The sequence below is a fragment of the Moesziomyces antarcticus genome (assembly GCF_000747765.1).
Source record: "Moesziomyces antarcticus DNA, scaffold: scaffold_v10014, strain JCM 10317, whole genome shotgun sequence".
In the NCBI taxonomy this organism is placed as follows: domain Eukaryota; kingdom Fungi; phylum Basidiomycota; class Ustilaginomycetes; order Ustilaginales; family Ustilaginaceae; genus Moesziomyces; species Moesziomyces antarcticus.
In genome coordinates, this window is record NW_014638996.1 from 137,704 (window position 1) to 161,048 (window position 23,345).

A 23,345-nucleotide genomic window follows, 5' to 3' on the forward strand; every position below is an offset into this window, starting at 1 on the left:
CTCCAGCTCCAGTGTCTTCAATTCATACATTCGCACATTCGCACACATTTGCGTGAGGCAAGGTGATGAATTGGTGTCTATGCAGGTGGTGGGGTCCTAGTCCCACAGCTTGATATCGCCGTCCCAGCTGGCGGTGACGATCTTGCTCGATTCGTGCGGCAACCAGGCATGCGCAATCACGGCCTCGCTATGCGCATTCCGGATCCGCTTGAGCAGCCTCGTCGACTTCCAGTCCCAAAAGCACAGGTTGCCATCGGCATCGCCGGAGCTGAGGAACTTTCCGTCCGGGCTGAATCCCACCTGACACGCAAATCCGGCCACATTGTGACCCCGGAAGACCTTTTTGCGGTTCTGCTTGAACCCGTCCGTGGCGAAAGTCAGGATCTGGTTATCCATACTCTGTGCTGCCATCCACTTGGCGCTGGGAGAGACGGTCACCGCAGGCATGGAGTGCATGCTCGGGTCGGCGATGTACTTGATCACCACGGGGATATCAAAGTCCCACCCGCGCATCGTCTTGTCGTCCGAGGTCGTAACAAACCGTCTGTTTTGATCCACGAACGTCACCGTATTCACTGGTCCCAGATGCGACGTGTACTCTTGCGTCACCGTGTGCGTATTCGTATCCCACTGGATCACCTTCTTGTCGCTCATCCCCGCCAGGAAGATATGCTGCTTATCCTCGTCCGGATGGAACGTCACGCAGTACGCCGTCTTGCCGTTGGTGAAGCTGTCGAGACACGCGCCCGTCTCGGTGTCCCACAACTTGACCTGCCTATCGTAGCCCGCGGACAAGAACCGCCTGCCGTCGTTGGAGAAGGCAATATCCCGAACCGCCTTACTATGCCCCATGAACGTGCGCAAACATTCGCGGTCGTGGTACACATCCCACAGCTTCACCGTATTATCCAGCGACGCCGAGAGCAGCAAATGCCCCGTGCGCGGCAAAAGCTTGATCGTCGATACGCCCTTGGTGTGCCCACGGAAGGTGTGGATGCACGTCTTGGGCAGGTAGCACTCCTGCTCGCCTGCCTCGCCGGAGAGGTTCACATCCACATCCGTGGGAACGTGCATGTACGTGCGCCCCTGGTAGTCGTACCTGCTCTTGCCGTGGAAGATGCTCGTCTCGGTCACCGTCTCCACCTCCTCCGCCTGCTTCCTCGCGCTCGCTGCTGCCGCCTTATCCCTCGCGCGCTCGTCCGCCTTCGCCTGTGCCGCCGCCACCTCCGCCTCGCTAGGCCCCACACCGCTGACACCGCCCAGCAGCTGCGTGGCTACATCCTCATCGCCCTGCCACTTGGCCCATGGCCCAACATACGCCCCATCGCCCTCGACAATGCTCGCATCGCCCGCCCCAGCCCCCCGCTTCTTACGGAGCGACTTGGTGGCCGGTCGAAAGCTCGCATGGTTCGCACGGATGTCTGCCGCCGATGCACCGCCCATGCTCGCCGCCGCAGCCTGGTCGCCGATGTACTGCGCCTCGCCTGACGCGAGCAGCGACGGATCGCGCGCATATCCGTACACGTGGAACGTGCGCTGCTGGTTGCGAAAGTCAAAGTCCGACACGGCGGCTGTCTCGACGTGGCCCGTAAGCGTGTTCTGCTGCGCGCCGAGGTGACGCTGTGCGTGCGACGCGAATGGGTTCTCCGGCCCAAGCTGCGCCGCCGTCATGTCGGAGTACCGGATGTTGACGTGCATCGTGCTGTCGTCCGGACGAAGCAGCAGCGCTTCGGCAGCCGAAGAGTTGTCGATCACGTCGGGGGCTAGCGCTACCGTGCCCACCGAGGACGAGGCCGACGTCGAAGGAGCAGATGCTGGGCCTGCCGCGCCCGAGGATGCGCTCTTCTTGTTCGTCGAGCGCGCACCACGGCTGTTGGTGCCTGCATGCTGAGCAGGCGATTCTTGCGTTGGTGTCTCGTTCGACCGGAGCGAGTTGAGACCAAACGCGTCCGACGGGTCGTACTCCAGAGGCTCTGCCGGCGTTGTCGACGCGGGCTGTGCGGGCTTTGTGAAGACGCGCTCTTCGACGTCGCTGTCATCCGATCCGTACCCTGCGAGCGCATCCATGGTTGATGTTCTTCAAGTCAGCCAGTGAGAGACTCGTGGTTGGGAGCAGAAGGTGAGTGGATGCACGGCATTCCATCCTTCGGCTGAGCTGCCAAAGTTGCGCTCCGACTTCCGAGAAATGCGCCAAAATTTCCACCGCCCAAGCCTTTCACTTTTTCCTCCGCACCTCTTCTTCTTCTTCTTCTTCTGCTTCACACCCTCATCCCCCTGCTCGGCATCACCACCACTGCATCACAACCATGCCGTTCGATCCGCGCACAAAGTCGCGCCACACCACAGCGCTTCCCGCTGCACTGCGCGACGAGCTCGGCCTGCCACCGCCCTCCAAGCGTTCCTTCCGTCCCCACCACCGCGGCGGTCCTTCCAACGCGTCATCAGCACACTCTAGAGGAAAGCCACAGCTCAAAGCAATCGGTCGTCCCCAAAGCGCACTGAACGGTGCGGCCAAGGGCACGCCTCGTGGACCCATCAAGTCGCTGCGTAATCAGGAGAAGGAAGCCCAAGAGCAACAGCAACAGCATCGCCACGGCAAGCAACCTGCTCTCCAGAATGCACCCAACAACCGCGCTACCGAGGCATCCTCGTCGTCCACACCGGTGCCCAAGCGCAAGCCCGAGAAGCAACCGGAGCAGCCGCTCAAGGTCATTAAGAAGCACAAGAGCGATACCCCCTCTCAGCGATCCGGAAGCGAAAGCAGCAAGCCACACAAGACGCGCCTCAACCCCTTCACCGGCGAGATGGAGCGTGTGCAGCCAGCCAAGACCAAGGCTAGCGCATCCAAGCAGACGGCGCTGCAGAAGATGCTCGCGCGCGCCGAAGCCGGTCCGTCGTCTTCCAAGGGCAAGGCCAAGGCGAGCGACGATGCGGGCGCAAAGAAGAAGAGCCGACGCAACATGAACCAGCAGGAGAAGGAGGAGGAGGACGAGATCAGGTGGCTCGAGTACCAGCTCGGAAAGAGCCGACAGGGCGATGATGTCGTGCGCGACGACCTCGACGACTTCCTCGACGATCTTGATCGCTTCCAGGTCGGCATGTACGACCACAGCGACAGCGAAGATGATGATGAGGAGCAAGACGAAAGCGACGACTCGGGGCTCGAGACCGCGAGCGAGCAAGAGAGCGATAAACAGGAAGAAGACGATCAAGATGCGGACGAGACAGGCGAGAGCGAGGACGACAAGGAAGACCTCGACGACGAAGCCGTGTACGACTTTGACTCGAACGACGAGGATGATTTCAGCAACTGGGATGCTGCCATGGCCACCACCGATGAGGAAGACCAGGAGCAGGATCAGGACGACGAGCCGTCTTCTGACGAGGCAGACGCCGACTCAGAGGCAGAAGAGGCACGCGCCTTGATCTCGGGCACATCCCCCACCGCCGACCCATCTAGATCGTCTTCTGCATCAGCTCCCGCCGCCCCTACAGCGACCAGCGCATCTTCCACAAGGTACATCCCGCCTGCCCTGCGAGCAAAGCTGGCGGCGGAAGAAGGCGCCTCCTCGACCTCCTCCGCCAAGGTATCGCAGGGGGTCGACGCCGAGATGGACCCGGTCGCAGCGCAAAAACTGCGTCGCCAGGCGCAGGGTCTGCTCAACCGCCTCGGCGACGGCAACATCGACACGATCGTCACCGAGTACGAAGCGCTCTACCGCACGCACGCGCGCGCCCACGTCACCGCGACCGTGACGCAGCTCATCCTCGACACGGTCACGTCGCGCTCGAACCTCATCGACACCTTTGTCATCCTGCACGCCGCGCTCGTCGCGGCGCTGCACAAGGTGGTGGGCGTCGAGTTTGCAGCGTACTTCATCCAGCGTCTCGTCGAAGATCTCACGCGCCACTACGACGAGCTCAAGCGCTCTTCCAACCAGCCGCCAGCGGCAGGCGAGGAGGAGGATGTCAAGGGTAAAGAGTGCCTCAACCTGTGCGTTCTTGCGTGCGAGCTGTACAACTTGCACGTGGTGGCGTGTCCGCTCGTCTACGATCTCATCCGCATGTTCCTCGGCGATCGCCCCGAAGATTCGTCCGCGACTGCGGAGGTTGGCGTGGGCGAGGTGGACATCGAGCTGCTGCTGCGCACGATGCGGTCGTGCGGCCACCAGCTGAGGCACGACGACCCTACGTCGCTCAAGGCGATCATTGCGCTCACGCAGACGCGCGTCGCCGCCTCGCCAGCCGCCCTCTCCACACGCACCAAGTTCATGCTCGAGCGTATGGTGGAGCTGCAAAAGTCCAAAGCCAAGGGTTCGAGCGCCGAGGCGGCGAATCCCAACAGTGCGGCGGGGCAGCTGCTTGCGCGCATGAAGAAGTTCCTCGGCGGCATGGCCAAGAAGCGCAGCGTGCGCAGCCACGAGCCGCTGCGCATCTCACTCAAGGACCTGCGCGATGCGGACAAGAAGGGCAAGTGGTGGCTCGTGGGTGCAGCCTGGACGGGCCAGACGGACCAGACCGATGCACAGGGGCTCACCAAGCTGCTTCCCATGAGCGCTCGCTCTGACTTCATCCAATCCTCCTCCACCCAGGCCACCATTGACTCGGAGCAGAGCGAGCTGCTCGACCTCGCCCGAGCGCAGGGGATGAACACCGACGCGCGCCGCACCGTCTTCGTCACACTGCTCACCGCCGACGACTACAAAAACGCCGCCGAACAGGTGCTTATGCTCAAGCTCAACGACGTGCAGCGTCGCGAGATCGTCCGTGTGCTGGTGCACTGTGTCGGCTCCGAACGCGTCTACAACCCGTACTATACGCTTGTGGCCCAGGAGGTGTGTCGCAACGACCACGGCATGCGCATTACGCTCCAGTACTGTCTCTGGGACTTCCTGCGCGACATTGGCCAATCCGAAGTCGGCGGTGAGAAGTTCGCCGCCGCTGGCTTCGCCAACGACGACAAGCAGGTCGATCCGCGCCGGATTGCGAATCTCGCTCGCGCATATGCGTGGTGGATCACCCACGACTGCCTCTCGCTCCAAGCGCTCAAAACGGTCGACTTTACCCAGGTGCAACCAAGACCAGCGCAGTTCCTGGGCAACCTTGTGATCCACCTAGTGCTGTCGATCCAGTCCAAGAGTCCCGCCAAGACGCTGCATCTGCCAACGGTGACAAAGCCACTCCAGCAAGAGAGGTTGGTCAAGCTGCTGCAGGCGAATCTGCTGGGTGGGAGTGCGGACCTCGCGCGCGGGTTGCTGCTCTTCCTCAGCACCAATCTCGACGCGCGCAAGCAGAGGCACTTGATCCTTGGCGACGACAGGGCCGCAAAGACCCAGCTCAAGCCGCTGCTCGATACCGTCAACCATGCCGTTCGACTCATCACACACACCGTCCAGGCGATTGTTCAGCAGCAAGACACCACAGGCGTCGACGACTCGGACATTGCTTCTGACGACGACATGTAGAAACCCTTTCGGCTGACCTTTGCATGTCAAACAATGTTGCATTTCGTTTTTTACGTCGACTTTTCCGCACCGGCACCAGCCTGCGCCTCGGTCTTTCTGCGCTTGGAAGCGGCGATCATATCCTTGCGCCTATTCGCCTGTCTACGCCCAATGCTCGAGGCGGCGACGGTCCTGATATCCTTCCGCTCGGGTGCCTTGGCCTTGAGTTTCTTGCGCTCCTTCTTGTTGGGCGCCTTGAGTTTGAGCATCCACTCGGGCACGTCGCAGCCGCTCTGACGCATGACATTCACCACCGTCTTGAGATACGCCGCATCGTCCTTGGTGAAGTACGTGATGGCCCTCCCCGCCCGCCCCGCACGGCCAGTCCGTCCGATGCGGTGGATGTACGACTGCACGCTCTGTGGGAAATCGTAGTTGATCACCAGCTGGACGCCTTTAAAGTCGATGCCTCGGGCGATGAGTTCGGTGCAGATGAGCACCCATACATCGCCGCGCTTGAACGCGCTGATGACTCCCTCGCGCTGAAGCTTGGGTCGTTCCGAGTGGATGACGTCGACGTGGAGGCCGTCGTAGACGAGTTCGTGGAACAGGTCTTTGGCGCGTTCGATCGACTGCACGAACAGCAGCACCGGCGGCTTGAGTCCTCCCGCCTGCATCAGTGACCGCAAAGCATGCAACTTGCCATCTTCCGATCCGACAAATTGGAGTTCCTGCTGGATCGTCTCGGTCGCACTGTCCTTGGTGCCTACAATGACTCGGCATTCGTCCACCATGAACGTCTTGGCCATCTCCTCGACGCCCGCAGGCAGCGTGGCCGAAAACAGCGCCTTGCGCAGCTCAGGATGCGAACACGCCGCCAGAATCGCATCCGTCTGCTCCAAGAATCCATCCTCCATCAGCCTATCCGCCTCATCCAACACCAGATGGCGCACGTTGCCAAGATCCACCTCTTCCTTCTCCACTGCATGCACCAGGCGCAACGGGGTTGTGATGAGCATGTCGAACTTCTTGCGCTTGCTCGGGTCCGCATTCATCGCACCCGCATCCGCCGGCTTGGTGAGCACGCAGATGCGGAAGTTGCGCCCCTCGCACAGCCTTCGCATCTGGTCGTGGATCTGCTGTGCCAGCTCGCGCGTCGGCGACACGATCACCGCCCTGAAACCCTCCTTGGCCGGCGCGCGGAGGTGGTGCAGCAGTGGCAGCAGAAACGCGAGCGTCTTTCCCGATCCCGTCGGTGCTCCCGCGAGCAGATCACGGTTCGCAAGCAGCACCGGCATGGCGCCCTTCTGGATGGCGGTGGGCACACCCCATCCCCACTTGTCCAGGTTGGTGCGCAGCCACGGCGCCACGCCGAAGCGCGACTCGAGCTCCGCCCACGACGCCATGGGCAGCGGCACATCCGTGCCCTTGAGCTTGATGCGATTGCGCTTGAGAAACGTGCTGAGCGTCGCCTTGGTCACCGCCTCTTCCTCCTCCTCGCTGCTCGAGTCGCTCTCCTCCTCCGAATCGGACTCCTCTTTCTGCTTCCCATCGCGCCGGCTCTGCCTCTCCTCCCTCTCCACAGCCGACACCGTCGCCTTCGCCTTGGCTGCCGAACCGAAAAAGTCCAGACCGTCTGGGACAATCACCTTGGCTGCATCCTTCTTGGCCGCCTGCGTCTCGGCCTTGGGCTCGCTGCGTTTCCGCTTGTGTTTGCTCGCCGAGCCCGACGCCATCGGTTCGTCCGCCGCGCCAAAGATCTTGACATCGCTCTCGAAGCGCTTCTTGTCAAAGCTCACACCGCCACCGGCGAGCTTTCGAAATACATCCATCGTGCGTGTGTGTTGTGTCGTTGAATGCAGTGGCGAGGTGATGGTTTGGAGGAGCAACACAGGTGGAGCTTTCGAAACCAGAAGCGCAGCTCAGCTCCTACGCGAATCTTGGAAAAATTTGGCTCCGGGTGGAGAGAGCGATGCCCGACTCCCGCGGTTCATCTCGATCTAACAGCTCGAAAGCATGCGTCCTCGATCCACCGCTACCACCATCCTTGAAGATCACATGCACTTCTCGGCAAGGCCAGACAGGATTCTGCACAGGCTGCGTGTAAAAGCCGAGACGATGCGACTGATGATGCACTCTATAAATACAGAAGGGGGATCCAAAAGACGTTGCGGGAAGAAAAGAGGGGGGCGCGCGCTGATCAGCCGAAGCTCCACACCTGGATACGCTCGCGAGCCTGCCCCGCCGTTTCTTCCGACGCATCGGCATGGCACGTCCTCGAGGCATCGCTGTACGCCACTACGCTGACGATCTTGTCGAAAGCGGTCGCTACCCATCTAATGACGCCCCTGGCCTGGCGATCCAGCACACGGCTGCGCACGATCTGGCTGAGCGACAGTCCTGCTTGCGGCGTCTGCGCCTGGGTCCTCGCTACCTGCACTCGGTCTTCCGCCTCCACGGGCGTGCGCAGCGTCAGCACATGCGTCATACTCGACGCCGCCTGCTCCGCGTCTTCCTCGTCCATCGCTGCACTCGCGTTGTCCGCACCGCGGGCAGTGGCGCGGGTATTGCGCATGAAGCTCGCGATCGACTCGGTGTCGTTCGCCCGGTCGCCGAGACTCCACACCATGACGCTGCCGTCCGCACCGCCGCTCACACATCGGCCATCCTCTAGTGCCACACTATGCACGCTGCCCGTGTGGCCGTGTAGTCTGCGCCGATGGACGAGCTGCAGCGCCTCTCGTGATGACAGCGGCGTGGCGGTGGCAGAGCGCGCAGCGCCCAAAGTCGGCACGCCTTGACGTACGTACGTGGTGGCGCCCACAAGCTCATATACATCAAGCATGTTGTCGCTCGCTCCAACTACGACGAACGGATCGTCGTACGTAAGGGTCGTCGTGCGGCTCCGGCTCGCTGCGTCGAGATCGGCACGCTGAGCAGCGCCACCCGGAGGGGCAAGTGCAGAGAATCCCCCACCGAGCATGGATCGGCCTCGGAGGTCCAAAGGGGTCGGCCTGAATGAATGCCGGGCTGTCGCGTGTCGGCTGCTGACCTGTGCAGCCGCTTGAGGCCGCCTCGTATGAAATTGTATCACGATCTCCTGGACCGACACGCTCCAGGACGACGGATAGCTCGGCGAAGAATATGCCACAGTGGCCCTAAAAGCCACCTCTTGATCATGCTCTTCTCGGTCTGCACGTTCCGAAGAGCGAGATCGGGACCATCGCCGGGGCCGTTTGGACTGAGCGTGGTGGTAGGGCAGAGGCTTGAGGCGCAGCGACGCCGGCCAGCTGCAACGGAAGCTCGAGAGTCTCTGGACCATCTCGAGCTTGAGGCTTCCCGTGGGAGAGGATGCGATGCGAAAGAAGCTAATGTCGAATCTGGAAGAGCACAGAACCAGGGCGGGAGAATGCAGAGCAGCCATGCAGATGTGTGTGCCCGGCGAGAAGGTCCCTGTGTCTAGGAATGCCAGCTCGTCGACTTGTGTACCTACGTGTCCCGCAGGCCCACGTCTCTTCAAAGAAAAGATGCCGACATGTCCAGACGAGTAAGCAACGACGACCGTGGCGACTGAGCCAGCGTTGAGCTCGGCTGTCTCTCGATACTTGCGCTTCCGAGCGTCGGAGGAGATTGGTTTGGAGGCTGTGTCAACGGATGCAGCATCGACGGCGATCTCGGTGATGCGGGCGCGATGCAGTTCTCCATCCAGAGGCCGCTGCGACATCAGCCTCTGCAGACTCGGCGAGGAGATGCGCGCGATCGGTGTCCTGTCGTGCAAGTCGCCATGGGACGGAACAGGCGCAGAAGATGGGGGATGTTCGGCGCGCGAAGGTTCATTGTCGCAAGGATAGACGAGGACCTCTGGATCGTCACACTGCGCAGCGGTGAAGATGAAGTTGCTCGACATCCTTACGATTGTGGGCAGGCTTTCAAGCCGCGTAGATCTCGCCTGTTCTTGCACCGCCTTGGGCGGCGGCCCTCCAGACCGGCTTGTGCTGGCAGAGAGCAGTCGGGAGACGACAAAGTTGCCATTCTGCCACTTGCTCGACACGCGGTAGATTTGCTCCCAGTCGAGGTGCCGGTCCGCAATCCTGTCATCCGACTCGTCCGAGGTAAGCGAGTCTCGAGCAGGGTGATCGAGGCCTGGCTGGCTTGCATAGAAGCGTTGCGGGATGCGGGATATCCTGTTCGTTCCGTCCCCCGGGATGTACTTGCCGATGGGGAGGTGCTGGTGCAGGAGCAAAGATCTGAGCTCGCGCAGGGTCGGAAGGAGGGGGGCCTCTCGGGCACTGTCGGAGCTCCCCGAAGCCAAGGTGGGATGGACAAAAGCGAAGAAGAAGAGACGCTTCCACAGATGGCGGTCCTTTGCAAGCGCACGGAAATGCGAGCTGACCGCCTGGAGACGGACGAGATCCAAGGCATCGAGGTAGCCAAAGATGCGAAGGATCGTCTCGTCCGCGAGCAGGCGATCCATGGTCGACGAGTTTAGCCGCGAGGGCATCGATGCGGGTCAGAAGGCTGCATAGAAGGCTGCATCAAGAGCATGCACATGATCGTGCAGAACGAGCGCCAAAGGTAGAGGGTGTTGTCAGGTGGTAGCAGGAAGATAGCCCAGCCTGCTGCACTGCTTGACGTAGGGTGCCGATTGTGAATGCCCGCCGCCGCCACCAGCGCTAGCAGGACAGCCGTGTGGAGGCGGGCGAGCAAAGTCAGGTTTGTTAGATCGGCGACATGGCTGCGTACGGAAGCAGCCGAATGCGCAGCTACGAGGGGAAAAGTGCGCGAAAAAGAGGGCATGAAAATGGACGGTCCATCGAATCTGCAAGCTCGAGCCGATAGGGCGCTCTGCTGCTGCTGCAGCTGCTGCTGCTGCCTTCACCGGCGGAACGCCAATCCTCCACCGAACATGTGCAGCATCCGTGCGTGCATCCGATGGGCAGCGAGAGCGCTCTTGGCTTTTTTGTGTCTCGCGTGTGCAACTAGTTCCTGAGCGCCGAGATTGTCCTGACCTCCATCCTCTCATCGGCAATTCTCGCCAGCACCCCATCCATCGTAGCATCGATCGCACTCGGAACATCCGATCCTCTGGCGGTCGTGAATCACGCTGGCTACAACTGGAGCGGAACTGATCCGATCGTTGAATTCCCACCATGTCACAACATCTCTTGTCCGGGTCACCCGAAGACGACGATCAGCTGCCATCATTCATCGAGCAGAAGCTCAAGTCGCTCGGATCAGCCGCTTCGACGAGCGCAGGCACACCCGAAGGCAAAGACACACCGTCTCCTCGCCCCAACACCCAAGGCCACTCGCATTCGCATGCCCATCAGGACTCGCACTCGCACTCGCATGCCCACAACCACAACCACAGCCACTCGCATCCGCACGCGCACTCGCCCAACGCCTCTCAGTCGCGCACCTGGTCGCTCGCCTCGAGCTCGTCGCTCGGCGTTCCCGGCTCATCGCACGATCGGCCGCCGTCCCGATCCATGTCGCGCACGCCTTCGCACGAATACCGCGAGACGCTCGACGCCAAGAGCAAGGACCTCGAAGACGGATCGAAAATCATCAACCAGTACAAGATCACCGAGGTGATCGGACGCGGCGCCTACGGAACCGTGCGCAAGGCCATCCTCACCGACGACCCGAGCGTCCAGTTCGCCGTCAAGGAGTTTGGCAAGACGCGGCTGCGCAAGACGCATCGCGCCGTCAGCCTGCGCAAGCCGCACCGCCGCAACCCCCTAGGCATGGCCGACCGCAGCGATCCGTCGCACGCCCAGGCCCAGGCCCAGGACGAGACCAAGGACCCGCTCACCCACATCCGCCACGAGATCGCCATCCTCAAGAAGCTGCACCACCCACACGTCGTGCAGCTCTACGAGGTGCTCGACGACCCGAGCAAGGACAGCCTCTACATGGTCTTTGAGTACTGTCCCGACGGCACCGTCATCGACATCAAGCTCAACCAGCGCGTCCAGCCGCTGCCCGAAGACGTGGCGCGCCTCTACTTTGTCCAGGTGCTCATGGGCATCGAGTATCTGCACGAGAACGACATTGTGCACCGCGACATCAAGCCGGACAACATCCTGTTGAGCAACGACCGCAAGACATGCAAGATCGTCGACTTTGGCGTGTCCGAGATGTTCGTCAAGCCGGGCGACGACACCATGCAGAAGTCGGCGGGCAGTCCGGCGTTCATGAGCCCCGAGCTATGCACTGCCGGGCATGCCGAATACCACGGCAAGTCGGACGACATCTGGTCGTTCGGCGTGACGCTCTACTGCATGTGCGTCGGCCACCTCCCCTTCCAGAAGGACAACTTTTACGAAATGTACGAGGCGATCAAGAACGACGAGCCCGAGCTCCCCGCACACCTCTCGTCCGATCTCGCCGATCTGCTGCGCCGCATGCTCGCCAAGGATCCCGAGCGCCGCATCACGGTGCCCGAGATGCGCCAGCACGCGTGGACGCAGCAGGTGGACGACGGCATCCTGCTCTCCAAGGACGACAACCTCGAAAAGGTGGTGAGCGAGATCACCGACGAGGACCTCGACTGCGCCATCTGCAAGATCACCAACATCTTTACCTTCGCCCGCGCCATCTCGCGCTTCAAGAAGGGCGGCTCCGTCAATCGTGCGCGCCGGGAGGCTTCGCGCTCGACGTCCGGAAGCAGCAATCCGGACAGCAGCTGGTTCCCGCCATCCACGCCGAGTCCGGACAAGCCGAGCCGCGCCGCGACGCGCGAGACGAGCACGCACGACGACGAGCCCAGCGCCGACGTGGCGACAATCAAGGAGGAGACGCCTACGCCGGGTGGGTATGGCCAAGCGGAGCGCGAAGAGACGCCACGGGCCGAGACGAACGATGCGGCCGAGGTGGAGCAGCTGCAGAGTGCGGCGGCGTGTATGTTTGACTCGCCGCAGATGCACACGTTTGAGCTGCCGCACCAAGAGCCCGATGGCAACGGACCCTTGCAACGCAATCGATCCGGGCCCATTGCAACGCTGCACCGCGATGCATCCGATGCAGGGCCGCCCGAGATCACCACCGAGTCTCCACGCTCTGCATCGCCCGACATCTTTTCCTCGCCCACCTCGACGCAGCTGCCCTCGTTCCAGCGCAGTGTGACTGACACGGACGATGTTGCTGCGCAGATGGCGAGTATGGATGTGCACGCCTACTCGAGTCCCGGCAAGGACGGCGAGGGCCCGCGGCACGCGCAGTCGGTGCAGGAGCGAGCTGCGTCGCTGGGGAAGAAACCGCACCACCCCAAACCCAAGCTGCTGCCGGACCAACCGACGTACAAAAGCCCGCGCAATGAGACGCTCGACACCCCACCGGGCGCCAGCGAGCTCTACGCCCAGAGCAACCCGAGCCAAGACCAGAGTGCCCATAGCGAGCTAGACGACAATCCGTACTTTGCGGCGGCGAAAAATGGGCGCGAGGATAAAGATAAGCCGTCGGCAACGTGCTAGATCGTGGCAATTCTAAGCCTCTAGATGCTCATCTGTGGACTGACAGCATGCAATCGTTGGTGCAACCAAAGCTTGCTCACGAGTGAGGGTTCTCAGGGCTTTCGAGGGCAACACTGCGTTGAGTGTGTTTCCATCATCTGACACAGTGGTTGGACACAGACGAGGATGAGGAGAAGACGATTGATTGAATGCGAATCGAACTTGCAGAGTCTTGTTTTGCTACTTCTTGACAGTCGCGAGTTACTTCTTCTTGGGACCTCCAAGAGGAGCGCCAATGTCCTTTCCTCGCAACTTGACTCCCAGGGCCCTTTCCATCTTTGCCAGAATCTGGGGGTTAGGAACCGCCTTTCCGCTTTCGTATTCCTGGATCACCTGGGGTTTTTCGTTGATCTTGGTCGCCAGGTCCTTCTGGGTGAGACCCTTTTCCTGTCTCTTTTGGCCGATGGTCTTGCCGACGGTGGGAGCGACCTTGGGGGGCGGGGCAACTTCGTTTTCCCTGTCGAGCTTTGCGATGCGCTGGTGGTCCGTACCCACATGGCCCTTGTTAGTACCCGCCGTGACTTTTCGATCGAGGTCCGTGATGGCGCCAACTTGCTTAGCCCGCTCGTAGGCAGTAGGTCCTGCAGAACCGCCACCGCCGCCGGAAGGTCGAACGCCTCGTCCAATCACGGTTTTACTGTCCCAGTCAGTGTTCGACATTGTATGCTGTGTGTATGTGTATGTGGTGGTGAATGAGGGCGTGGTGGGTGCGGAAGGCAAGGATGAAGTCATCGCCGCCTCCACCCGCAAACGGAACCCCGCTCAGCACCATCCACCCGCTTATGTAAGCATTCACCTGCAAAATGACTCCATCGCCTCCACCTCGCCCTCACTTCCATCCCTTTCTCCACCGTTCCGTGCGCCGCTTTTTTCCCCCTCAAATTTGTGCAGCGCTTCAATCTCACACACTTCGTATTTTTCCACGCTTCATTTCGACACCATACCGCCACAAGACGACGTTCGGATCCTTCCGGTGCAAACTGCTTTGCGCATACATGTGACGCAGCGTGTCCTTAGACCCAGAGACTGTCTCTCCGCCAAAACAAACGCCGAGCGCTCCACGCAAGAGGGATCATACAAACACTGAGGCAGAAAACAGCCAGACTCCCACCACCCGACACTTCAGAGCCGACGACATCGAAAGCCAAGCGAGATGAACGATTCCATAAAAACCCAAGCAAAGCGGTGACAAAAGTGAACCCTAACCAAGAACAAATCCAAAGCAATCCGAGACCAAAAAGGTAGGTGTGTGTGTGTGTGTGTGTGTGTGTGTGTGTGTGTGTGTGTGTGTGTGTGTGTGTGTGTGTGTGTGTGTGTGTGTGTGTGTGTGTGTGTGTGTGTGTGTGTGTGTGTGTGAGTGTGTGGGTGTGTGTGTGTGTGTGTGTGTGTGTGTGTGTGTGTGTGTGTGTGTGTGTGTGTGTGTGTTAGGAGTAACGAAGGGTGTTTTCGGCCTGGTTGGTGGCCCAACTCTGTTCGAAGCGGACCTTCCACTTCTCCAAATCGTTCTTGAGCTGTCGTGGCGACACGGGCTTGGTCATCCAGGCGTCCATTCCGCAGCTCTCGATACCGCGCGTCTTATCCTCCTCCGAACTGAGCGCGGTGACGGCGACGATATACGAGGGCACGTCGTGCGTGCGCATCTGCGCACACGCTTCGAACCCATCCTGAATCGGCAGCGAGATGTCCAGCAGCACAACCGAGGGCCGGAACGAGATGAACTTCGTTACGGCCTCGGCGCCGTCGTGCGCCTCCTCGTAGCGGATGTCCAGTCGCTTGCACAGCGTCGTAAGCAGCCGCATGTTGATCGGATTGTCTTCGACCACCAGCACCCGGAACTCGTCATCGCGCAATGTCGTGTTGGTGATGATCTTGGGCAGCGACTTGGCGTCGGTATCCTCGACAGATGACGACACCTGTGCCTCGTTCGCCTTGCGGCTGGCATCAGAGCCACTCGTGCGGTGGCCCGACACCTTGCGCAGCCCATTGACCGACCCCTGCTCGGAGACGCTGCCTCGATGAAGGCCATTGCGCGCGTCGGCAATGTGAATGTGCATGGGCACCTCCTCGGTCAAAAACGTCTCCATCAACCGCAACGCACTGGGCCCATGCGGCATGGGCAGCGGCAGCATCGCACGCCCATCGAGCATCTCGACATCCTTATCGTGCACCGTATGCGACGACGTGATCACCACAAACCGCGCATCCGGCTTCACCTGCGACAACAACGACGGCTCGCCCTCGGCCAGTTTGCCCACAGCCCGCATGGGCAGCACAACGCAATCGGCCTCGGCAAAGTTGCGCGTCAGCTCGATCCCTCCCATGGGCATAAAGTACTCGCAGATCGAGTTGGCCAGCCTCCGCAATCCGCGCGTATCCAGCCCATAATACGCCAGCTTGGACGCGGCAAATCGCGTTGGCACATTGGTCGACGTAGACCCGCTTCGACCATGACTCGGTGAGCGCTGTAGCGGCACACACATAGTGACGCGCGTGCCCACATTGACCTCCGACGCAACCGACAGTTTCCCGCCAAACTTCTGTAATGTCGACGACACAATCGTCATGCCGAGACCAATGCCGTCGCGGAACGAGTCGCCCTTGGTAAACGGCCGCGTGAGCTGCGTCTGGCAAAAGTCCTTGGTCATGCCCACGCCCGTATCGGCGACCTCGATCTCGATCACCGCGTATCCATCCGCCACCTCGGTCTCCACCTCGTCCAACGCGCCCTGCTCGGCCAGACGGATGGACACCTCCACATAGCCCTTCTGCGTGAAGCGCACGGCGTTCGAGACCACCTTGCGCACCACGTCCTGGAGCGACTTGACGTCCACAATCCAGTCGCACTCGCGCACTTCCGGCGTCGCCTTGATGATAAGCTCAACCGCATTCGAGGCGACCGCATCGGGGTGCAGGTCGTCTTCGTCGAGCTTGCGCGACTGGTGGTCGAGTCGCTGTGCAAACTCCCACTCCTCGTCGGCAACAGCCTCGATCACCTTGACAATATCGGTCGACGTACGCTTGACGGCCGGGGCGAGACCGCCCTTGATGCCCGAGAGATTCTGGAAGCTGAGCAGATCGTCGATGTACGAGTTGAGCGTGAGACCCGAGAGCGAGATGGACTCGAGCAGCGTAGCCAGCACGCCGTCCGCCGAGAGGTCGATCTTGACCGCATCGTCGTCGGGATCGTTGCTGATGGCCGCACGCAGGTACTCGACGGCACCGAGGGCGCCATGAAGCGGTGTGCGCAAATTATGCTGGACGTGGCGCAGGAACTCGGCCTGGAAAAAGTCGACTTCGGACAGCTTCTGCCTGAGCAAGCTGCCAAGCGCGATCTGCATGGTGCTCTCGACAAAGAAGCGTTCCTGCTGATCAAAGCACACGTGATCGGCAAACATGATGAGGAACATGATGCCCGGACGCAACTTGGCGCGGTTGTAGCACGCGACGACGGCATAGGAGCTGACGTGCGAGTGGGTTGGAAGCAGATCCTGCCACGGATCCTTGTCGTTGTCGTCTGCGCCGGATGCGAGCGTGTCGTCGTCCTCTCCGTCGTCACTGGAAGAGGAGCCGTCGACAGGCCTGCGGTAGAACTTGCAGCGCAGGTTCATCTTGGTCTCTGCAGCCATGCGTGCGAGAGGCGAGGCGAAGACGGCCTTGAGCTGGTCGATGTCGTCGGGCAGGTTGGGACGGTAGTCGTCGGGCCCGCTGAAGCTCAACAGACTCGGTGGAGGCGAGCCCTCGCGGAGATCGATGGCCTGGAGCACACCGACTGGGTCTGCGGAGGAGGAGAGGTTGCGGCTCATGCGTGGCGAGATCATGGGCGAGTCGGGGTCGATGAGGGTGGGCGTGGAGACGGAATCGGCGGGCGGGGTGACGGGCTCTGTGAGGTCCTTGTCGTCGAAATGATGCCACAAGGGCACAGTGGCGGCGGCAAAGGCGGTCGAGTTGCGAGGCGAGACACTTTGTTGGGGTGCACGACGGAAGCGGAAGTTGTTGATGTCAAAGGCGGCGACGGCGGCGGCACCGAGGCACTGCTGGAGCTCGTGGCATGCGCGATCGATGACGACGAGCGAGTAGCGTGCGTAGCCGCCGTGTTCGGAGTCGTTGCTGATCGAGTTGGTGGAGGCGTTGAGATGGCGGTGGTGGTGGGTGAGCGAAGCATCTTCGAGCGAACGGATGAGGCTGCTGGTGCGCTGCTGCATCTCTGCGGCTTTGGCGTTGCGTGCGCTCTGGTACTCCTTTTCGAGGGCGTCGCCGGCCATCTTGCCGATCGAGTAGAGGAGCTCGGCGTCCTTTTCGTCAAAGTTTTCGCGGGGCTGCTGGTCCATGATGCAGAGACGGCCGACCTGGACTCTGCCCTCGATGCCGTAGAGGGAGTAGGAGAGGAAGAGGGGTGCCGAAGCGTAAAAGCTCATTGGGTTTCCTTTTGCGTTTGTGACGGTGCCTGCGAGGGTGGAGGGACATGCGCGGAATCGCCAGTCGTTTTGGGTGTTGGCGATGACGAGCACCTCGTCGTCGGAGAGGAGCATGGCGTGCGAGCACAAGGTGACGGTGCGTGGGACGATCTGGACTTGTGGGTTTCCGCCGTCCTGTGCGAGGATGAGCATGTAGGTCTCGTCTGGGCTCTCGACCATGAAGGAGGCGTAGTCGCACTTGAATACGGCCTTTGCGTGCTGTACGTAGAGGTTGAGAGCGTCGCGGTCCTGTGCGCCGGTGAGTGCGTGGCGACGGAGCGCCTCTGCGACGCGACGATGCTGCCTGCGGGGCAAGGGAGGGGCGGCGAGCCATCCGTTCTTCTTGTAGAACTGCATGGACTCGATCTTTTGCTCGGAGTCGAGCTTGACGTAGCGATGCGCCTTGGAGGATTCAAAGGGCTGACACAGCTTGGCCGAGGTGGTGCGCGCATGCTGGGTAGGTGGAGGAGGGGTAGTGGCGTAAGACGAGGAGGCAGGCTCGGGCAGATGGAGATCCGGGGTATGGGTGGTTGTTGGATTTGGGGAATGGTAGGTTGTGGTTCCATTTGGGGCACATGCGGATGATGTTGCGGACGATGTTGCGGACGATTGTTGTGGGGCTACCTTTTCGCACCACGAGCCGAGCTGATACTTGCGAAGCCAGGTTCCCCAGGCGATGGGACAGGTGGGAGCCTCGACGGCATTGGCGGCGATTCTGCGAGCTGCGGACTCGGAGGAGAGGCTGGAAGCGCCGGGGGATGAGGGTCTGACGAGCGACTGGTGGAGCGGATGCGGGTTGGGAGTGGGCATGGTGGGCAGCGGCAACCGATGTGCGCGGGTATGCTTGGGGAATTACAACGAGAGGTGGGATGGAATGGCGGCAGGCATGGGTTGATCAAGTTGGCAGAATGGTGCAGGATGGAGGGACGAGAGGGTGTGGATGGCGGGTGGCCTACTGGACGGCGAGACGCAGCGCGCGCGTGTGATGGGAAAGACGCGAGATGTGTGAGGATCAGACGAGATGCATCAAGGCTTGCGAGGTCGGGTGGTGGTGCGATGAGGTGGGGTGTGACGGAGCAGATGCCACGGCGGGGGAAGCGAGGGGGCTTCAAAGACGCCTACGAGGATACGATGTGGTGAGACGATAGAGAGACGGTGCGGGTGTGTGTGTGTGTGTGAGCGTCGGCAATGGATAGGGCTATGGATGTAGGCAAGGCGAGGCGGACGAGATGGTGGAGAAGTCGAGCCGCCAATTCCAATCCAGAGCCAGAAACCGAGCCCGAGCCGACTGAGCAGGTCCAGGCCCAAAGCGCATTCCAGCCTTTCTCCACGCGCGCTCAGTCGTCGCTCGCTCGGCTGCCAACTCATTAACCCACCGCGAAACGCGAGAAAAATTCATCTGGCCTGCGCTGATGGCAGCGGCCATTCTCGAATTTTTGGCAGCGCGCATCGCCCCCGCCAACAAAGTCCACGGATCTGCCAACGCCGTGCATCCAAAAAAGTAATTCCGCAACACGCGATTCGCTCCGCCGCTCTGCCGCTCTGCAGCTCCTCGCCAAGCAGAAACAAAGCTCGCCGGCTTCTCTGCCGAGCCCGATACAGTAAATTTACTGTACCGTCCATCGCTGGTTCCTGATGTTCTCGTTCGCCCCGTCCAATAGCGGGTGCCTTACCGCAAATGGCTCATACTGCACTCTACACCGCTCACACGTTCATGATTGCCAATGGAAAGATCATGGCGAGCCACCTCCATCCGTGCATCGGCTCCTATCTCGGCCGACGCCCAGCTTCGAAAGCGCGCGCGCACACATCATCGCACGCCGGTCATCCCAACTCCATCTGACACACACTCAAACCGGCATTCGAGTTGGCGCAATCCCATTTCGACCTCCGCCCGCTCGCACTCCGTCGGACCATGCGATTCCAGTGCTGCTCAAAATTCGTCTCGGCTCCACGATCTCGACTTTGCATCTGCCATTCACCCGATAGTGAGCGTCTGCGTTTCAGCTGGCCCAGCGGAAATGAGAATTGTCAGCGTGAATTGCACTGCACGCCAATGCACTGCACTGTTTTCCGTGCGTTCGGGTCAACCTGTTGCCGTCCATGTGGCGCCCACTTTCCCATTCCCATCGCGCCATCCCCCGATCTTTGCACGTCCAACGTCCCGATTTATTCGAGCTCGAAGACCCAAGAAGCCCCTCGAAACCAGCCATCTAAAATCCGAGCGCAAAAAAAAAAATCTCCACACACAGCAGCCCAGCTCAAACTCCACATGGGCGCAAAGTGTCGTGCGTGGGTGTGGCGACTCAAGAAGGCGCGCTCAGACTCACACCTTTCTTCCTCCTCATCACTACCCAACTTTGCTGATCGCAGAGCCACCACTCCATGAAACGCACAACCGATCCTGCAGCAGCACCGTTGCCCAAGAGACTCAACACCGAAGCTGCTCCCGCCGACGTCGACATTCCCGACGCAGCCACCATGTCCTCCACCAACGCTGCCGAATCCAAGGATTTCTTCAAGCCCATTGGCGAACACGTTGCCGATGGCGACCAGCCTACCTCCACCGAGGTGGAGCAAAAGATGGTGGACGAGATCGACTCGCTCTGCATGGACTGCCACCAGCAGGGCACCACGCGCATGCTGCTCACCTACATCCCCTACTTCCGCGAGGTGATCGTCGTGTCGTTCTCGTGCCCGCACTGCGGCAACCGCAACTCCGAGATCCAGTCGGCCGGTCAGATCCAGACCAAGGGCTGTCTGTACACCGTCCACGTCACCAACCCCACCGACCTCAACCGACAGGTCGTCAAGTCGGAGCATTGCACCATCACCATCCCCGAGCTCCAGATCGAGATCCCGCCCAAGAAGGGCCAGCTCACCACCATCGAGGGCGTCGTCAGCGATACGCTGCGCGACCTCGAACTCGACCAGCCCCTCCGCAAGCACATGCAGCCCGACGCGTACGCAAAGATCGAGGAGGTGTGCGACAAGTTGAGGAACATCCTTGGCGAGGAGAAGGCCGACGAGGAAGCCGCCGCCAATGATGAGGGCACCACCTCGGGGCTGCGAAGCCTCGGTCCTGTCGGTGGCAGCTCCAACACCATGTCGGCCGAGCAGAAGGCGGAGCGCACGGTGCCCCCCTTCTCGATTCGGCTGGACGATCCATCGGGCAACTCGTTTGTCGAGTTCATGGGCGACGTCCAGGGCCGCGGCATGTCGGATGCCAAATGGAGCAAGCGCGACTACCCGCGCACCAAGGAGCAGAACGAGCTGCTCGGTCTCTCTGGCACATCCACCGCTCCCGCCACGGAGGGCGAAGAGCTGCACACGACCGGCTTCGACAAAGACGCGGGCGAGACCGAATTCGACAACGAGGAGGTGTACACCTTCGCGGGCACATGCTCGTCGTGCAACGCCCCCCTCGACACACGCATGAAGAAGGTCAACATCCCCTACTTTAAAGACATCCTCATCATGTCGACCAACTGCGACAACTGCGGCTACAAGGACAACGAAGTCAAGTCCGGCGCTGCCATCTCGGAGCTGGGACGCAAACTCACGCTGCGCGTCGAGGACAAGGAGGACCTGTCGAGGGACGTGCTCAAGTCCGAAACGGCGGGTTTTGCGATTCCGGAGATCGACCTTCATCTGGCGCCGGGTACGTTGGGTGGAAGGTTTACGACGTTGGAGGGACTGTTGCAGCAGGTGTATGACGAGTTGTCCGAGCGCGTGCTCATGCGTGGCGACTCGTCCCAAAACGCAGATAACTTTGAGGGATTCCTGGCGCGGTTGAAGAAGGTCATTGCGTGCGATGAACCCTATACGGTCGTGCTGGACGATCCGCTGGCGAATTCGTATATTCAGAATCCTTATGCGCCCGATGTCGACGAACAGCTGACGGACGAAAAGTACACCAGGTCTTGGGACCAGAATGAGGACCTTGGGTTGAACGATATCAATGTCGACAACTACTCGAACGATCCCGAACTCCAGTCCCAACCCCAGCAACCCCAGCAGTAACTTGACAGTAACTTGACACACTTCAGTAATCACACTCTTTGGTTTGGGTATCGATTTGTGCGCATGATGTTACCACGATGAAAAATCTCCGAAACCGGATTTGCGCTTTTTGGACGCTTGCGGTTGGTCCTTTGACTGGTGCGTTTGTGTCTGCGGCATGTATTTGCCAACCGTAGTGGCGGCGGTAAGAATCTGTTTGGCCTTATCCTCCTTGCCTTGGAGTTCGGTACCCAACCACGTGGTTCGATCGTTCTCGCGGCGTCGTTTCCTCTCCATGCGCGCAATGTACTCCGGGTTGGTTGGATCGTTCGCCTTGGCGGCATCCTTCTGCTTGAGCGTATACACCTCGAACGGGTCGTCGCTAACCAGCACCGTCTCGATCTGAATCTTGCGTATCGGTTTATCCCCCTCCACCGTCGGCACGCCCTCCATCTTTGCCAACGTTGCGTCCTTTGCGCCGTCAACAAGCTGCCCGAACACCGTGTGCTTTCCATCCAGATGTGGCACCGCCCGATAGGTCAAAAAGAACTGACTCCCATTGGTGCCTGGTCCTCGATTGGCCATGGACAACATCCCCCGAGACGAGTGCTTCAGCGCTCCGGGTTCGCCGTACTCATCCACAAACTCGTGGCCCCATATAGAGCTGCCGCCCCGACCCGTACCCGTAGGATCTCCACCCTGGATCATGAACCCAGGGATGTTGCGATGGAAGATGACGCCGTCGTAGTGACCCTGCTTGCACAGCTGCAGAAAGTTATAGCACGTTCGGGGCGCTAGATCGCAGTGCAGCTCGAGGTTGAGTGCGCCCAGGTTGGTGGTGAGACGCACGTAGGCTTTGCGCTTGGTGCGCCGCACGTGCGCAAACATGGTCTGTTCATCGTCCAGCTCCACGCGCTCGATCGCCGTGCGCGGCGTCAGACTCGACGAGGTAAAGCTCGCAGCCGCCATCCCCGTCGACGCCCCTGCGGCCTTGTTCCGACTCACCGCCGTACTCTTCTGCGCCGCTTTCGGCTCCTTCTCGCTGCCCCCGCCCAGTTTCGCAAGCAGCTTTTTCGCACTCCCCGTAGCAGCCGTATTGATCTGCTGCGTCGCATCAATGCCCTTATCTTGCTGCGTGAGGGCAAGACGTTCTTTGACATGGTGCATCTGGCGAGCATCTCTGAGTTCCGGCCGATTCGGATCGTGCACCGTAATGATATCCGCCTTGGTAAACGGCTGGTCCGTGACCAAATCGCACATGTACTTGGGCTTGATGTTGAGCCTGGACACGGTATCGTACAGGAACACGTTTCCCGTCTGACGGATCGCGACGATATGCGAGTGCTGACCGAACTCGCGCATCGACACCGGGTCGTGGAAGCGCCCCTGCTCGTTGCGCGCAAACTTGAGCCGCACCACGTCGTCGAGCTCGAACGCGCGGCCGGTGATCGGATGCACGCCGTACTTGCGCAGGAAGGGGATGAGGTTCGTCAGCTCGAATGCCACGCCGCAGTCGGGCGAGCATACGGGCAGCGTCCAGGGCTGGAACGAGAGCGCACAGCAGTCGAACGCCACGGGCTCGAAGGCGGCAGCGAGCGAGGCGGTTTTGCCCGAGGACGCCGAGTGCGAGCCGTACACGCCCGAGTGCTCGGCTGCACTCAGATACGGCCGGTCCGATTTGCCGTGTCCCATGGTTGATGGACGTGGTCGGAGTAGGGAGGATCGAGGTAAGGACCAAAGGAGCAAGGGCGCTCGAAAAAGTCGCGGAAGGGCAGCACCAAGCCTCCACCTCGAGCCTCTCCGAATTCCGACCATTTCGCACCCACAACAGCTGCGAAAAAAAAGAAATCAAACATTTTTGGGGCAATTTTTGGGCCGAATTCGGATTGGGATTTGGACGATTGGATTGGATTGGGCGATGCGCTGTGACG

The 23,345-nt window shown here is 60.7% G+C and overlaps 10 protein-coding genes across 10 annotated transcripts in view; 4 read left to right on the forward strand and 6 right to left on the reverse strand.

The window, feature by feature from the left end:
* Positions 1-66, forward strand: part of PAN0_014c4877 (RRS1-domain-containing protein) — a gene marked incomplete at both ends in the record, with an annotated part of 1,110 nt that extends 1,044 nt beyond the window's left edge. Inside the window, one exon of the mRNA XM_014799583.1 lies at positions 1-66. This exon is cut by the window's left edge and continues 1,044 nt beyond it. Coding sequence (XP_014655069.1) covers positions 1-66 — 66 coding nt within the window.
* A 30-nt stretch (positions 67-96) lies between these two features.
* PAN0_014d4878 (pre-mRNA splicing factor) lies at positions 97-2,067 on the reverse strand (the record flags this gene model as incomplete). The annotated part of the gene is made up of 1 exon (XM_014799584.1): positions 97-2,067. The coding sequence occupies one exon, from the start codon at positions 2,065-2,067 to the stop codon at positions 97-99; it is 1,971 nt and encodes a 656-aa protein (XP_014655070.1).
* Positions 2,068-2,306: 239 nt separating this feature from the next.
* Positions 2,307-5,465, forward strand: PAN0_014c4879 (mif4g ma4 domain-containing protein; the record flags this gene model as incomplete). Its single annotated transcript, XM_014799585.1, has 1 exon — positions 2,307-5,465. One exon carries the CDS (start codon positions 2,307-2,309, stop codon positions 5,463-5,465), a length of 3,159 nt encoding a protein of 1,052 aa, XP_014655071.1.
* Positions 5,466-5,515: 50 nt separating this feature from the next.
* PAN0_014d4880 (DEAD-domain-containing protein) lies at positions 5,516-7,276 on the reverse strand (the record flags this gene model as incomplete). The annotated part of the gene is made up of 1 exon (XM_014799586.1): positions 5,516-7,276. The coding sequence occupies one exon, from the start codon at positions 7,274-7,276 to the stop codon at positions 5,516-5,518; it is 1,761 nt and encodes a 586-aa protein (XP_014655072.1).
* Positions 7,277-7,644: 368 nt separating this feature from the next.
* On the reverse strand, positions 7,645-9,945 carry PAN0_014d4881 (uncharacterized protein; the record flags this gene model as incomplete). The annotated part of the gene is made up of 1 exon (XM_014799587.1): positions 7,645-9,945. The coding sequence occupies one exon, from the start codon at positions 9,943-9,945 to the stop codon at positions 7,645-7,647; it is 2,301 nt and encodes a 766-aa protein (XP_014655073.1).
* Positions 9,946-10,594: 649 nt separating this feature from the next.
* PAN0_014c4882 (uncharacterized protein) lies at positions 10,595-12,919 on the forward strand (the record flags this gene model as incomplete). The annotated part of the gene is made up of 1 exon (XM_014799588.1): positions 10,595-12,919. The coding sequence occupies one exon, from the start codon at positions 10,595-10,597 to the stop codon at positions 12,917-12,919; it is 2,325 nt and encodes a 774-aa protein (XP_014655074.1).
* Positions 12,920-13,159: 240 nt separating this feature from the next.
* PAN0_014d4883 (uncharacterized protein) lies at positions 13,160-13,618 on the reverse strand (the record flags this gene model as incomplete). The annotated part of the gene is made up of 1 exon (XM_014799589.1): positions 13,160-13,618. One exon carries the CDS (start codon positions 13,616-13,618, stop codon positions 13,160-13,162), a length of 459 nt encoding a protein of 152 aa, XP_014655075.1.
* Positions 13,619-14,382: 764 nt separating this feature from the next.
* On the reverse strand, positions 14,383-18,222 carry PAN0_014d4884 (two-component sensor histidine kinase/response regulator hybrid protein; the record flags this gene model as incomplete). Its single annotated transcript, XM_014799590.1, has 1 exon — positions 14,383-18,222. The coding sequence occupies one exon, from the start codon at positions 18,220-18,222 to the stop codon at positions 14,383-14,385; it is 3,840 nt and encodes a 1,279-aa protein (XP_014655076.1).
* A 1,575-nt stretch (positions 18,223-19,797) lies between these two features.
* Positions 19,798-21,435, forward strand: PAN0_014c4885 (zf-ZPR1-domain-containing protein; the record flags this gene model as incomplete). Its single annotated transcript, XM_014799591.1, has 1 exon — positions 19,798-21,435. The coding sequence occupies one exon, from the start codon at positions 19,798-19,800 to the stop codon at positions 21,433-21,435; it is 1,638 nt and encodes a 545-aa protein (XP_014655077.1).
* A 69-nt stretch (positions 21,436-21,504) lies between these two features.
* On the reverse strand, positions 21,505-23,106 carry PAN0_014d4886 (peptidyl-prolyl cis-trans isomerase cyp8; the record flags this gene model as incomplete). The annotated part of the gene is made up of 1 exon (XM_014799592.1): positions 21,505-23,106. One exon carries the CDS (start codon positions 23,104-23,106, stop codon positions 21,505-21,507), a length of 1,602 nt encoding a protein of 533 aa, XP_014655078.1.
* Between the last annotated feature and the right edge of the window lie 239 nt (positions 23,107-23,345).